Source organism: Temnothorax longispinosus, chromosome 9 (assembly GCF_030848805.1).
Source record: "Temnothorax longispinosus isolate EJ_2023e chromosome 9, Tlon_JGU_v1, whole genome shotgun sequence".
Classification (NCBI taxonomy): Eukaryota; Metazoa; Arthropoda; class Insecta; order Hymenoptera; family Formicidae; genus Temnothorax; species Temnothorax longispinosus.
This window is the reverse complement of record NC_092366.1, coordinates 17,782,956-17,798,649: the sequence shown is the minus strand read 5'-3', so window position 1 is coordinate 17,798,649 and position 15,694 is coordinate 17,782,956. Positions and strand designations below refer to the sequence as shown.

General features: G+C 43.1%; 2 protein-coding genes across 3 annotated transcripts; one reads left to right on the top strand and one right to left on the bottom strand.

Moving 5' to 3' along the window:
• The first annotated feature begins 113 nt into the window (after nucleotides 1-113).
• LOC139819781 (proteolipid protein 2) lies at nucleotides 114-7,683 on the top strand. The gene is made up of 5 exons (XM_071789493.1): nucleotides 114-382; nucleotides 4,318-4,472; nucleotides 5,003-5,176; nucleotides 5,678-5,776; nucleotides 6,045-7,683. Exons 2-5 carry the CDS (start codon nucleotides 4,338-4,340, stop codon nucleotides 6,177-6,179), a joined length of 543 nt encoding a protein of 180 aa, XP_071645594.1. The 5' UTR covers nucleotides 114-382; nucleotides 4,318-4,337; the 3' UTR covers nucleotides 6,180-7,683.
• Nucleotides 7,684-8,120: 437 nt separating this feature from the next.
• Nucleotides 8,121-15,083, bottom strand: LOC139819779 (uncharacterized). 2 transcript variants are annotated; one of them, XM_071789492.1, is made up of 4 exons: nucleotides 14,705-15,083; nucleotides 10,850-11,019; nucleotides 9,256-9,796; nucleotides 8,121-8,586 (listed from the first exon to the last, which is right to left on the bottom strand). In XM_071789492.1, the coding sequence occupies exons 1-4, from the start codon at nucleotides 14,720-14,722 to the stop codon at nucleotides 8,263-8,265; spliced, it is 1,053 nt and encodes a 350-aa protein (XP_071645593.1). In that variant the 5' UTR covers nucleotides 14,723-15,083; the 3' UTR covers nucleotides 8,121-8,262. The 2 variants fall into 2 exon arrangements, with proteins under 2 accessions (XP_071645593.1, XP_071645592.1); XM_071789491.1 differs by lacking the exon at nucleotides 14,705-15,083 and having other exon boundaries at nucleotides 10,850-11,867.
• Nucleotides 15,084-15,694: the final 611 nt, after the last annotated feature.

The following is a 15,694-nucleotide window of genomic DNA, read 5'->3' as shown; positions in this document are numbered from 1 at the left end:
TATGTACGCGACATTAGTGCGTTTTGAAACTCATTCTCGAGCTCCCTGGTGTGTCTCTGGTACAGCCCACGAAACTGTCGCGTTTCCCTCTTGTCTTCGCGCACTTCATGGACGGTTATCCCGACGGGAACGATCGGTCGGAACTCGGAGCGGAGGAAGAAGGGGGGGAAAATACACGCCGGGACGCGGAGCGGAGATTCGAGCGAACGATTGTGGATTGTGCCCGAGTTGTTTGCGGCTCTCCGTTGGAATCGCGTGTCGCCGAAAGAGGAGAAGGTGGAAGCGTAGCGTCGTCGCGACGACTCGCGAAAGGGATTAAGCGCGAAGTGGAGAAGAAGGTGGCGAAAGGAGAGCCGGAGAGGAGTAGTAACAGGTGGAACAGGTAACAACAAAAGTTCGTTGCTCGTGCGTCTGCGACGCGCGTTCGCGGCCGCCTTCGCGTCGCTCGCGGAAACGTTCGCGCTCGATTACGCTTACGCGCGGACCGTTCGCGGTCCTCGCCTTGTCGCCTCATGGCCTCATTCCGACGATCGTGCAGCGATCGCGGAGTCGTCGTTTATTCGCGAGGCGACGCGACGCGCGGCGCAGCCAGTCGATAGCCGTCGCTAATTCGACGCGTAGACGGTCGGTCGGCCGTCTCGCTCCGACCTCCCCTCGCCCGTACGTGGGAGAGCGTCGCGGGGCGTAGCTCCCCGCGCGAGGCCGCGCGAGCGGTGATGATGAATGAGGGAGTCGAGGGAGATCGCGTTGACAGCTTTCCACGGCCGACTTGGAACGAGGACGGAAACTTCTCCGCGCGAATCCCGCGAGTGGAGTAGCTGACGTTTCACATTTGTTTACGAATTTGGTCGCTCGATCGCAATCGAGGAAGTTCGTGACGTATCGTCCAGTGATTAATATACAATATTATACAAGATACTTGAGATAATGTTAGATTAAGAGATAATTGTATTAACTGCGCGTCGATTCTCGAAGGCGATTCTCTTCCTCGTCCAGGGAGGGATACAGTTCTTAGGGATTTAGGCCTGTAAGCAGCATTATTGCTGATGCCTCGCCACTTGAGATCCAATTCTTTACAATAATTTTGTTTCCACGTGTAAGATTTCGTATCATTTGCAATAAAATTATTATTATTGAATTTAAGATAAATCTCGAGTTTCTGGTCTTAAGTGGTCCTTAGATTCCATCCAATCAACGAGGTGATGACTGTATAACATCTCGAGGTCGTACTTAAAACGATACTGAATGCCCACAGATTGGACTATGAACACTCTTAAAGACATTAAGAAGCCATAAACGTCAATTCCGATAAGCCAAGATATAAAGTCGTTCGACGGTTCCGGGTTCCGGGAAAATTCTGATACACGGATGTAAAGTCAAGCGTTGGGGAAAGGAAAGGGAGCCAAATCTTTGATGGAAATCGATCCTCAGTCCTCACGACGGGGCGTCCGATATGGCGTCGCGTCCGTCGAACCCCGCCACCGGGGTTCTCTATCGGCGTGGGTCGCGTCGTTAGATTCGTATCCCGCATCTCGTTGCGACAACAATGTCAGTCCTCCACCCACGCGCATTGCATACATTCCATCCCCGCGACACCCACCGATATCTCCCTGCAGCCGTGAGATAAGACGCGGTCGCTCGCGCTTTTGATCCGCAGTTCTCGCCTGGAGTAAACTCCGGTCGGCCAAACTCCGGTTAATTTAATCTTCGACTAATCCTTCGTAATGCCACGCGACTTGGAAGTTACCCGTATACCTAAACTTTTTAAGTCTTGGTGATTTAATCAATTTTTCTATTTAATTCCTTTACTCTTACTTGGATAATTTACTTACTTGAGTAACTTTTTTTTACGAGAACAAAAGAAATCCGGTTATGAAGGATTAACTCGTATAGACGCGACGATTTTTTTTTACAGTTAGAAATTTTGCCGCAAGCGATTCTGCCGGCTGAATCGATCATCGTTTCCGTCATCAAGCTGGATTGCCTGGATAAATCGCATTGTAATTTTATCCCGATGACGGAAAGCGGAAAGGAATTTACGTTATGTTCGTGACGCATGAATAACAATATAGCGGGATTCGTCGATGAAATGTGAAATAAGAGATTCATATAATGTGGAATATGAGCCATTAATAATTCAAAACCAAGTTTTAATCAGAAGCGAATTTTGGAAGATTTAATTTAATTGTGCGCGTCGCATGCCAAAGGACGTGATCATTTGCGACGAATTTAACTTCTTAGTGGACCTCTGGAGTATTCAATAAATTCTTTCTTTTGAATTAATTCTGTATGCGCTGTGCCGAGTTACTAAAAAGATCGTCTTCTTATTATAAAGATATGACAAGATATTAATGATGCAATAATATTTATCATATAATTTATAGATACTAACGGTAAGTCTCGGTGACTTTAGGGATCAGCGACGACAGGACGCATTGTGCACGCTCGATGAAACGCGGTATTTGCCAAATTTATCAACGTTCTCGCCCTGTCTTTCCCACCCGCGTCGTGGGAAGATTTTAACGACCACGTGCATGCACGGCCGCACCTCGGCCGCGTTGTCCCTCCGCCGTGAACTGTCACCGTCTATTTCCAGTCGGAATGACCTCACGCTGCGAGATTAAGTAATTCCCACGCGGCACGCGCCTCGAGTGACATAATAAAGAGACGCCGCGCCGCGGTCTCTAACCCGAATCCCCGAGCATCTTCGAGATGCTCGCGATCTCTCGGGACGGCACCGCTTTCTCGGTTCGCTCGCAAGTACTCTTTTCAAGAGCCACTTAGATAAAATGAAGAGAATTGAGCGACGTCGCTCTTGGTTACGTCCTTCTAAGTTTTATTATAAAATAAACGATTTTTGAGGGAAATTATTTCAGCAACGTCACGACTGGGGATCACCAGACGCGTCGATTATCCGTGTCGTTATCGTCGACGCAAACGCGTTTACGCCTTTTACGCCTGCACGATAGCCCTCGTAATCGATCCGCGTTTTCATTTTCTCCGTCCCTCGGCGTCGATCGCGGTGCATATCTCCGGCAACCAGCGCCCCCCTTCCCTCTCCCTTCCCGCACGTGATTTCACATTAATTGAGCGTTAATTGTGGGAAGCGCGAAAGAATTGCGTGTTCAGGTGCGTGTGTCCTTCGTGCATGCATCGAGTCGATCGATGCTTGACGTGCCGCTGAAACTTTCAGATTTATGCAATTTTTAATAGCATTTTTCAAATTATTTATTGCATGAGCATTTCGAAAGGTAAAGTGATCAATAAAATAAGATGTAGAGAAAATTGATAAAGGGATAAGCTAAATGTGCTCTGGTATTATTGTTAAAATTATATATATAAATTCTATTTAGCTTGAACAATTTTTTTCTAATTAAAAATATAAATAAAATTGAGATAATACTCGTTTACTTTGGCTTTTAAAAGGCTTATTTAATAAAATAATATATAGTTATATAGTAAAATAATATATATTATTTTATTTGTGAGAATTTAATATTTGATATAGAAGACACGTGTAATGCAAAAGATTTCAGAGAATGTTTACGATGAAGGCCAAGCGATCGTCTTAGTTTGTCAAAAGTGGACTAGAAGAGTAATCTTTTCTAGTAAAGGAAGTCGTGAATCAACTAGATGCAAATACACAAAGGCACGCATTCGCGAGACGTCGTGCCACGGTGCGTTATAATTATAAACAGATGGCAAGTTGTTTGGGCACAATCGATAACGCCGGTTACGATAGTAAATATCAGAGCGTGTGCTATTTTCTCCGACATCCGCGCGAGGAGCATCCCCGACGTGGAAGTTGCATACACGTCCTTCGGATGTTTTTTTGCAGAAATAATTTTGCATCTCAAGTGGTCAGTTTAGAAAATATATCACTCACCGCACTCGCTCTTTTACCCTTCTCGGGTTCCCGATATCAAATATCTTTAATTAAGGATCGATACGTTATTCACACCCCCCTCCCCCCCGTGGAGAGCCTACATTTATCCAATTTCCTGAAATAAAATCCTCGGGGAGAACAAGGCTCCGAGGAGGCGAGCGCTTTTTAAGCGCGTTGGCCTCGATACGCTTCGCGTTTGCAGATCTAGTGCGCGTGTTTGACAAACGCTACCGTCGGCGGATCTTTATTTTAAGGTCCATATTTTCCTCATCCCCCGCGTTCGCGCGGCTCGGTCGATGCTCGGTCGACCGTTCCACTTGAGACGCGCCCTTACGAAGAGTCACCGGCGTCCTCGCGCGTATCGGATCAGCGTGACGGCGATTTGCAAAACAGGCGAGGTGTATCGTGTACTACGTATTATTGCGTTACAGTTTTAGAATAACCGGAGAAGATGGATCAAGGTTTCCCGGGGCAGCACACCACCACGACCACCGTGACGACTTCCACCACGACGACTCAGCCCAATGTGCGGTTCGATCCGTCATATGCGAGGACGTTGCCTGGTATATTAAAGATCGTGCAAGTGGTGAGTGCTGCGACCAACGTTTATTCGTCGCTTGTACAATCTTGTAGTAATTCTGTCAAACAATTTGCGAGAAATATTTCAATTGCTCGATCCCAATGTTGTTAATAAAAGATTCTGAGTCATAAGTTAATCCAACGTTAAAGTCCAACGTGAAAGATGCTAAATATAAATCTCTTAGAATTGAACCTCTATTGAACATATAAAGAAAATGCTCACAGATAAAAATTTTAATTAGTCGAAAGATTATCAAGAACTAGAAAATCTATTAAAAACCAGCACGCTTGGCCCGTTAATTATACGCAGTGTAAATAATTTAATTATGTACAAAACGTACATGTTGTTTCTACCGTAAATTAAGATTACGACGGCCGGTGTAAAGTACCCAGGTTGCGTCACGGGCTATAATGGATTCTTAAATCTCTCACAACGGTTGCAAGAGCGAGGCTTTGTATTTGTGCACAATGCATGCTCGCTCAGCTGCGCAACAGAGAATTTTCATGAATGATAATCGCGCCGGGGTCTTCTTTCAGGTATTGAATCTCTTGGGATTTATATGCATAACGGTGTCGACTCACAGCAGCCACAGCCGGGGAGGATGGTTCAATACCGTGGCCATGGTCGGCTTCTGGTTCACGGGGATCCTGCTCGTTCTCTATCTGTTCCACATTGTGGAGAAGTTTTCCAGGATCCCTTGGCTTAAGATTGTAAGTCACTCGTCGTTCTCACAGCGCGCTATTAATCGGCTGTCTCTTGATCGCAAGATCCTTTATCTCATTTGCGTAAAGGCGCGCTTAAAATAAACGCAAATAAGAACATAAGTAGGCAGTATAGAGAACAGGTTGTATTCGATAACACCGATGTAACACGAATACATGCGTGTAATAAGAGCAGGGAGTGAAAGCCCGCTAGAAAGTTTCTACGCGCGTAGGAATGTAAAAATCGACCCGCTACTGCGGACTTTTATGCTTACGGGTGAACGATTGATCGCGACGTAACGAGGGCGGTCACCGTCGATGCTGTGCCGAAGATCGTTCATAATCAGGTTGACCTTTTAAGAATGTCGGGGTTACGTAGGCATCTCATAATGTCGCGTAACGTCTCGACAGATTGCGCGTTTTACGAACTTGACTGCGCCCGAACTCAGTTTTATCACCATTGAGAACGCTATCCATCTGTATGCTGTAACTTAATGCATGTAATTTCAGGAATTTATATTCTGCACGATATGGACCGTCTTCTACTTGCTGGCCGCTTCCCTCGCAGCCGACTACGCACGTTACACGGAGGCTTTCGGTGTTGCTGCGGTAGGAATTATTTTATGTATCTTTTGGATATTATTGTTATGTTCTGTCTCGGTCAACGTAAGTGTCGAAAAACATTTGGCAGACATTTAAATTTTCTCATAGAAATTAAAAAGAAGACATAAATCGCCGCAAAATAATATTTTAAAAAGTGTAAATCTTATAGTTTGTTTTTAAAAACCTTTTTTGCTGTTTAGAACTTTTTGTTATCAAAGTAGTAGGCAATTGGATCACGCTCTCTGTGATGTTTAATACTGAGATCTATCCGCAGTTCTTCGGCTTTTGCGCAATGGTGGTGTACGGCTACGACGCTTGGCTGAAGTTTAAAGCGGCGAAGAGCGGAGCGTTGGCGCAGGGCCAACACACGCCGAAACAAGTGTCCGCCGTCACTAGCCCGGCGTATTAGATATTCAGGAGAGAAGAGGGCCCACAGCGGAATGGACCACACCGGTCGATCGATTCGGACCGATCGATCGATCGACACATATCGTTACCTTTGTGCGGGGCCAGCTCTTTTTGTAATTCCGGCGCGTTTCTCTCGTACGTTTCTCTCATGTGAAACGTCAATGCGACACGCACGATGCGCGTGCGAGGCGCGTGCTCGTGCGTATGTACGCTCGTTTATCCACGCCCGCGCACGTACACTCGACTTTCTTTTCGTCTCTTTTTTTTTTTGTACTCTGTAACATGGCAATAATCTTACACCACGCCGTAGTATTAACTTACATTCTAACGAGAAGAAGAGGGCGACGCGGCCGCATGCGCGTGTTATTCGCCGCCGAACAACGATTGTTAATATTTTGTAATAATATTTGCCGCGTCTTTACTTTCGATCAACTATTATTTATGCGATGATGTATGTGTACATATATATATCTATATACGCATAACAAGTCTGTAAACGTTGTTGAATCCGTATCTTAAATTATTGTTGGAACCGAGGCGACGCTTAAGCATCGTGGTGGTGGTGGTGGTAAACGACGATGCTCGGGTGCATTTTAGCGCGAGATCGAGTGCCGTTGCGCGCGCCGCGCGAGTGCTAGTTCTATTTTAATCTTCTAGGTTCTTGTTCGCAACCGGGCCGATCAATTTCATCTTCAGTGATGTTTTCTACATTTCTACTAACGAGACATTTCCGGTTTCGTGGATCTCTATTCAAAAATTTAAAGAATTGAAATTTTGGAGAAACAGTTGAAAGTATACTAGGTGTTTGAACTTAATAGAGAGCGGTATTTCTATATAAAATGACCATCCAATGCGTTCGGCCGTTTGCAAGCAAGAACAAAGCATGCAAAATTAAGATGCTGAGAGAATTTTTCCTCGTTATTGTCGTATGTAGCTTCTATAGACCGTCGTTTAGATTTCTTAGATTGTTCGATATCGCTCTTTGCAAGCTCCTAACACAGAGGGAGGGATCAAGAGTGCAGCTATGACTGCGCGATTTGTACAGGGAGACACAAGAAGATAATGTAGCGTGATTACATATATATACACACACACACATAATAGACGCGTTACTTGGCTCGCGACGAACATATCTGCCGCATTTGTCATATCGGATCGCGTTACTCGGCATGCGTAATCTCGCAGAATGACGCTTACGAGATTTTCTCTATGTCACAAACGAGAATAACTTGTTACGATATATCGAAGAGTAGTAGACACTCTGTTGCGATTCGCGTAAACTGTATATATTTATTAGTTTGTTACCTTTATTCAGAATCTCGAACCTATACAGGTACAACATCGATATGTACACATCACGGTATACACTTATATCAATGTCTAGTTAAAAATCTGACGAGAGATCTGACGTGGATATTAGTATGCATAATAATGATCGGCGAAATAAAGTCTCAACGTCGGTAAATGTATTCAACGAAATAAATGATTGATTGTTGTTTCCTGGACGTGGAATTCGGTTTGCTAATGATCCCTTTTCAATGTGGGACGGATGCATTATGTCAAGATGTCTGTAAAATATTGCGGACATATCACGAATAAGAGTTATCACGAGTTATCTTTGTAAATGAATTTTTAATTTCCGATAAGGATAACTGTACCGTTATCTCGCGCGAAAGTTTTCGGTTGCTTCACTTATGTAATTCCGTTTACTTCTATCATCTTGACGAATATTGTACAACGAATATTGACGAATATTCATTTAGATTAAGCGAGTTTCTTATACAATAGCGTGGCGAGCTATATTATGGAGAATCGTCTCAAGCTCAATGCGCTTTTGGAGATACGGATCATTAAGCTGATGATATTATTAATATTTTGGTTTATTATTTTATTTATTAAGCCTAATTTACACTAAATAATCTTACATAAAATTACGCCTTATTTCTATCATTAATCTCTCGATATCTTAATTTATTTATTTAACTCTAGTTTAGTCTAAGAAACGTATTATTTTATGAGTTACAATTACGCATTAAACGCGACAAGAGCGATGGCGAATGTACGAAATGCGAGTCTCGATTTCCTTAATTTCTATATTGGAACTGCGGCCGGCGCGCCTGCTTCTTGCCCATCGACGAGAGATCTATGGTCTTCCCGTCTGGGAGCACCAGCTTATTCTCCTGGTAATCCACGAAGCCGTCTTCCTCGTCCTCTCGTTGCTGCTCGTCGCACTTGATCCCGGTCTCGTACGTGTACTCGCGTCGGAGACCGTCCGGATCGATGTATCCGTATTTACCGCTCGTTATGCAATCCTGCCCGATTGTCTCTTCCTTGTACGATCCGTCATCGTTTTCGAAGCCCCATGTGATAGAACCATCCGCATTGTCGTGCCGGTATCGCCTGATAATCTACAGAATATTGTTTGTTATGTCGTTGGAAGATTTTTTTTCAAGAAAGAATTTTGATGTAGATTTTCCTATACCGATATCTATGGCATATTACGAACTCGGTATGTTAAAACTACTTTAGAAGATCTATAATTTGCGTCAGATTCCAGAATAGAATTCTATAATTTTTATATTTTGATGTGACGTGTTGCATTCTGATTCTTCATTTTTTGTACACAGCGTATAACATAAGAATAATAGAATTCTATTCGGAATTCTGATTGTGGTCTTCCGAGGTGGTCTTAAGACTCGTTTATAATGAGCACGTGAAAAACATCGGGCGTGTCACTTCACAAATTCGACTGGAGTGTTGCGTAACGGGCGCGAACAGGTTTCCTCTGACCGCGTTTATGAGTTATGCGACGTTATCTTGGGATAAAAAGGAGCACGACGGCCAGACGATTCCGGCTTTCACCTTTCGATTTCAAAACTCTATCAATCTTTTCTTAGTTTCGAATTGTACCAGCCTCGTTCGCGTAATTCGCGATTCATATTACGTACTTATTCCTATCAATATAAAATTATTTAATTAATTTCAGGATAAGACCTTATCTTACAATTAGTTGAAGCTAATCAAGAAAATAGAAATTTATTTGCGATCTTACGGGATATGTTCGATAGTGGGCCTACCTGCGCTACCGGCTTCTTGCCGCGGATTTCGTAAGCCTGGGATGGTTTCACCGGTTTGGGCGGCTTGATCGGTTGCTGGAACGTGATATCGTCGATGATCTGCTTCCTCGGGGCTTTCGTAGGCTTCTGCGTTGGGCGGTACTGGATAGGAGGAGGCGGCGGCGGGGGTGTCGGGCGATATTGAATGGGCGGTGGCGGCGGAGGTGTCGCGGGACTCACTCTGACGCTCGCCGGCGTCACCGTATGGAGTGGACGATATACCTGGGGTCCTGGGGCCACCGGAATTACCCGCGGTGGATTCGGCGCCGCACGCGGCACCTCCTCGCTCAAATCCTCCTCGCTGTCCTGGCTCCTGGCCTCCTGGCTCTGGTCGCGCGAGTCCTCGTCCTCGCGGGTGGAATCGCGCGACAGGTTTTCCTCATCCTCGGGTTCCTCGTTCACCGGCTTCACGTGATGCGCGAACGAAGGCGCGGATACCGGCAAATTCGGCCGAAGGGGACGGAACGTCCCGGGCGCGTCGTCTCCGAGGCCTCCCCGGGGTCTGCAATTTTAGCGACGTTAGCGGTTTCTTCAATTAACGAATAATAACATGTGGCTATGCACTACAGAGAGACGTTTACGTCTAGTTCTCGGAAGTACTTCATCATTTTCAAGTACCTAGCTACGTAGCTGTCAGATCATATCAGACACACTTTTTAATGACGTGGTAGTTTACTTTTTCGCTGCAGAAAATGCAGAAGGTGAAACACATGAAAATGCCAAGAATATTTTATTCCTTACCAGTTACAACGTTACACATGCATTTACATATTTGCTGAGCCCGCTCACGTGGAACGGTATTCGAACTTTCTTGTTTTAATTTGCAAGCCTGATCAGAAGCGGTAGATTTGTACGTCAGTATTGCGTAATCCGGCTATTCTTAAATACGGTAATTTCGCACTTCCTACTTGTAATGTTCGCGAACGTTGCACGAAACTTGGATCCGTTAGACTAATTAACAACGGCATATGTAGGTTCATTCTGTACCTCTCGAACAGATACGCGCGTCGCCCGGAACTGGTTTTCCTGCCTTTCCAATAGCTCGGATAGTTTGCTCGAATAGGCAGATTACGCGATTAACTTTTAGTACGCGATTTATTTATATTCGTCGTTAAATTTTCCAACAAGGTCGTATTCTAATCGGATATATCGTCGAAAAAAGGCAAAAGATCTTCAGAAATTTTGCGAGCTCATATACGTCATGGATTATATCCACATTTTCGAAAAACAAATTAGGAAAAAAACTTTGTCAAAATTAACTTATTAAATCATGCCTGAAAACTTTATTTTCTTATTAAATTCTCCTAAGTTCTACACAATCAACTATCCCACGTTCGGATTAATTAAATGTATGATTGATCGAGATATTATTTGAAGAAGATCGGTCGACTTATATGTCACGAATATCGACGTGTTCCTTAAGAAGAGACAAATGTAAGAAAAGAATCTTGTCAAAATTAATTCATTAAAGCAAACCTGAAAAATCTTAACTATTAAATTCTCTCGAACTGTACATAATTAATCATCTCTGTATGATTAATGATCGAGGCATTACTTGAAGGAGATCGGTCGACGAAATCGTTGATTGGGGAATGCCGCCGCCGGTCCGGTACCGCCCGGTCGGGGTGGTAATCTCTGATAGCGAGTCGCTCGTATCGGGATCGGTGCCCCCCTCGGTCCATCCTGGATCTGTGCCGTGCAGAGCGCGGCGACGCACGCCAAAAACTGGAAAGGAGGATTCCTTAAATTATACAATTTCATTTCTCGATTGCAAGTTTCCGGCCGTGCTCCAGAACTGCCGTGGAGTAATGGATAATTAAGGGTAGACGTTGGCACATTTTCATCGTCTAGGATTCTGTGGTTTAAAGACTTTAAAGTATCCAAACCGTGGCCGGCGGAGCTACCTGTTTTTGTACGGCTCACGTAATTATTATTATTATATTTAGAGTTCGCCAATAAATAATTTGTGAAAGATCGTTTTTTTCTCTTGTTATATATCTACTACGTAATATTTTCAATATTTTGCCTTTTCACACGCAAAGCTTAAAATATTTAATAAAATATAAAATGTTTAGTAAAATATAATCTGGCGCTCAAATAAAAAACTGCTAATTCCTGATTTAATTATAGACATACCGCGCTGTTCCGAGAACCATCGTGATACTCGCCGAAAAAGGAATATTATGATGAGCGATAATTGCTCGTACTTCCGTATCGAGGTTTTCGACGTCATTTTCTCGGAAGAAACGCGATAATGAACTACTATCTAGAGCCGTGCTCTTGAAATCGCATGCTAATCATCCGCTCGTGTCTCGTTTCTCGATTTCTCCAAAGAAAAATAACGAGGTATATACCGGGCACCGATAGCGGTTGTTAAATCTCTTTCCGAGTTTTCACCGATAATTCCGTCGGAGCACGAGCGTTTTCATGCGGCTACCTGAGCTATACCGATACGACGCTAATAAGAACGATCATTATTGAAATAAAAACAAAAAGTTTCGTACGATATCGAGATATTGGAATCAATGAACGGCAACGCCGAGCGGTGTAACGCGTTACGCGAAACCAGATCGCGCGGCATTATTCCGGTTTGCCCTCCGCGTTACGAGTTACGAGCACCGGCGGTGCCGGTTGCTCGCATACGCAAAATCGGCCTCGTCGAGAGAAAAGAGAAAGTGATTCGATTCGGCCTTAAGTCGCAGGTACTGTACGCAGGCATCCCGTGCATAAATAACGCGCGTGTTTAGTTTAATGTATGGCATGACATTTAAGCGACGACCGCGTCAACCGGCTCGCCGAGTTGACGGAAAGTGCGAAAAATAGACGGACGTTACGCGCGTTGCGTTGAAAATTAGAAACAGCAATGGAAATTCAAATAACTGTCTATCGGCTGTTTCACTTTCATTGTTATTCTCATCGCAGAATCGAATTAACTCCACTTGCCATGTATAGACATGCGTGAAGCGAAAGAAAACATTAAATAATAATTTTCATTTTTCTTGTTGTGATATGACATAACAAGATAGGAGAAATCATTCTTAATATTTTTTACATAACTTATAATTTCTTGCTAAAACTTCTCGTAGACTTTGAGCACACATCTGTGATATGCTCTAGTTCTATTTTATTATTAAACGAAATAAATTTGTTAAAGTTTATCAAAGGATTTTTATAATTCTCTTTAGAATTCTAGATATAGAATTCACTTTAATTAGATTAGATTATTAGTTAAAATTCACTTATAATTTTATATGCCTTATAATTTATTATATATGTGTGTATTCTGATAAAAAATATCAAATATCTTCCGTATTACACGATATTACAAATAAAATTCTATCCTGAATTCTAATATAGATGGTAGATCGTTTAAGTCAGGTTTACAGGGGAGATAAAGTTATAAACAGAATTTCACGAGCTTAAGCTTAATCGTTAACGTTAATTCAATCAACATCTATATAGAAACGAATGACCGAGCGTATCCGCCGTATCGGCCAGAAATGATGCATTAAGCAGATTTTAACAACGTGTGCGGTGCGACCACGTTGGAATGCACGGACAGCGAGACGCGAGAGGCGGGCTGAGCCAAGTCGAGTCGGCGAATTCGTTTTTTACGCCGGTTCCGAGTTGGGGCACGCGCGCACCGACTCGTTTACGCGGAATACCTACGGCGAAATAATCTGTCCGCGACTTTCCTCGCCGGGCGCTTTCACTCGCGCTCGCCCAAGTTGTTGACGATTTTCGGCCTTCGTAATGCCGATCAGAGTGCGCGAACTCCCGGTCCGGCCCGCGAGAGACAGGTGAAGGATTGAGTCGCGCGGGCGAAATCCGCGCAATGGGAAACACCAGAGTCGATGAACACCCTTCGTCCCACGCAAAACACCCCTTTCATCTACGTATCAATTTTGCGCGATAAATTTTTTAATGACCCACACAAGCGAACGATCAAAACGATCGATACAATTGCTTAAAAGTTCCTGATTACTTCTCAAATATGGAAAATTAAGGTGTTAACAAATTAGTTTCTGTTTCACAAGATTCTTTTTTAAATATCTTTATTTACTTTTTTTTAATTTTAACTATAATATGTTTGTTTTTTAATTTTGAAATAACGTTCAATAAATGCGCAAAATAAATCAAAATTTATCTGTTTCTCCCTGAATTTCTCTCTCCCATTTAAAGAAATGACAAGTTAAAACGTATTCTAATAATGTCGAACATTCGCGTTTGGCGTGTAAATTGAGCAACAGTCCCTCTCTCTTTCGTCAATTATTTATTTTGCTTAAAAAGTGCACGTAAATTATCAGTCCGAGTTCTGCGTACTTGACATACTCGTGCGGTGCCAGTATTTAAATATCCGTCGCACAGCCTGGCACCACTCACACCGCTGAAATCTCACCGTGCCACTTGAGGGTTAAAAGATGAAAGTGATCAGAACAGGTGGGGTCACGCGCGAAAGAAAGCGAGTATAATATCGAGTACGATGCGAACAAAAACAAAACGCGAGGAAAAAATAACCGCTGCGGGAAAAGAAATTGTTTGCTCCTTTTAAAGGCGAACAACCTGTTGTTTTTAATTATTTTATATAATACATGCCGTATCTAAAGATAAAACTGTCGAACGTTATGTAATTTATTTCGTGTCGTGGTTCGAAAAGGAGAATCAACAGGTGTTAAATATGACACGTTTGTAATAAAATACCATGTTACGTAATGAAATATTTGATAGATGTATTATGTAAGATTTGATTGCATGAAGTAATATAATATATCGCTAGTAATATAAATATGTAAGCGACTATATGAGTTGTGCAGTTAACAAGATGCTTTTAAAAACATTACTGCTTAAGCGTAATGTTATGTTATATTAGAAATTATAAAGAATAGTCTAACAATAAGAAAAAAACATAAGAAATAGTTATGAAAAAGCAACTCTTGTAAACCATGTAAAAAATAAATTATAAAAAATAAGAATTAATAAGAATTTATTTTGTGAATAAACCAATCAATGTTTAAAAAATTTTTCGACTTATAACCCATGAATATTGTTAAATAATTAAATTCTTGGATTAAATTAGAATACAGTAAATATCTTTCTATTTCACTTGATTACAACCCTACATTTTATTCTGTGGAAAGATTAATAAAATCTGATCTTATATGAGAAATATGGTGCCAAAGAAGAAAGGGATATGTCGAAAATAATTAGACTGATTGTGAGAGACCGAGAAAGAGGGACATTCAAACATTCGCAAAGCTAATTCTGCTTTTGAAGATCAGAAATTCAAGCTCGTGGAATAGACTTCTTCACGATCTATAATCAACAAGTTATTTTCGCGGGGTGGTAGCGGCAATCGGGATAAGGGACGCGCGCGGTTGGAGAACACTTTGACGCCTCGCTAAGTACTCACGATCACCGCGACGCGCATGGCCGGGGTTCTTGTTGTTGTCCCTTGCTGTCGCAACGATGGGCACGCTGGGTGTGGTGCCGTGGCGCGTTTGTGCCTCACACTACCGCGAACGACTCCCCGTCTCCGCGTTCTTATACTTATATCCCCGTTTAAATTCCTATGGTACGGCCGGCGGGCAGCATGCAGGCCAACTTTCCATCCAGCCGTCCAGGAATTGTGTTCCGCGCTCGCGCCCGCGAACGGGCGCGAAACGATCCGCCACCGCGACGATGCTGACGGTACCGCGATCCCGCCGTCACCCCGCCGCTCGTCGGCTCCGCGAGATCGCGGAGAAGACGCTCCTCTTGCCCGCGAGGATCGTTGATCAGAGCCGATGGCAGATCTCAACGTGCTCTAATTCACAACGTGAATTATTATTATTACTCGAATAAGATTGCCGCTTGCGAACTTGAATTCCCCTCGAACTCACCCCTTCCGCTCTTCCCCACGCTTAATCCTGCATTGCTCAAATAAAGGAAATGAGGATTAATGTAAGATCTCTCTTATTCGCGTGTCGCAAGCGTACTGCTAGTTGTTGGTAATTTATGATGACATTTGGGTTCCCCATCTTATGTGCGCCATAAATGAATCGGAAGATATATCTATGTAAAATTTACATAGATATACCTTCTTGAATAATTGATGGATCATTGATGGTAACACCTATCTAATAGACGTAACGGTTTCTGACTGGCAAGAGGCTCACACAAATGAATGGATCGGTAATGACTACTGAAATCTCACGACTAGCGCGCACAACATCATCAATCTTGCCGCCAACTGCCGCTTATTACTGTGAATTTGACATAGATGCGTTTAAATCAGTGAATTTTCTCTGTCGCCAGAAGTCAAGGCAGAGATTAATGGGAGATCTTGCGACACGTAGAAATGACGATCGCTAATTGAGGTGATGCGCAACTGAAGGGATCCCTGGTCCATCGTTGCGTGCAG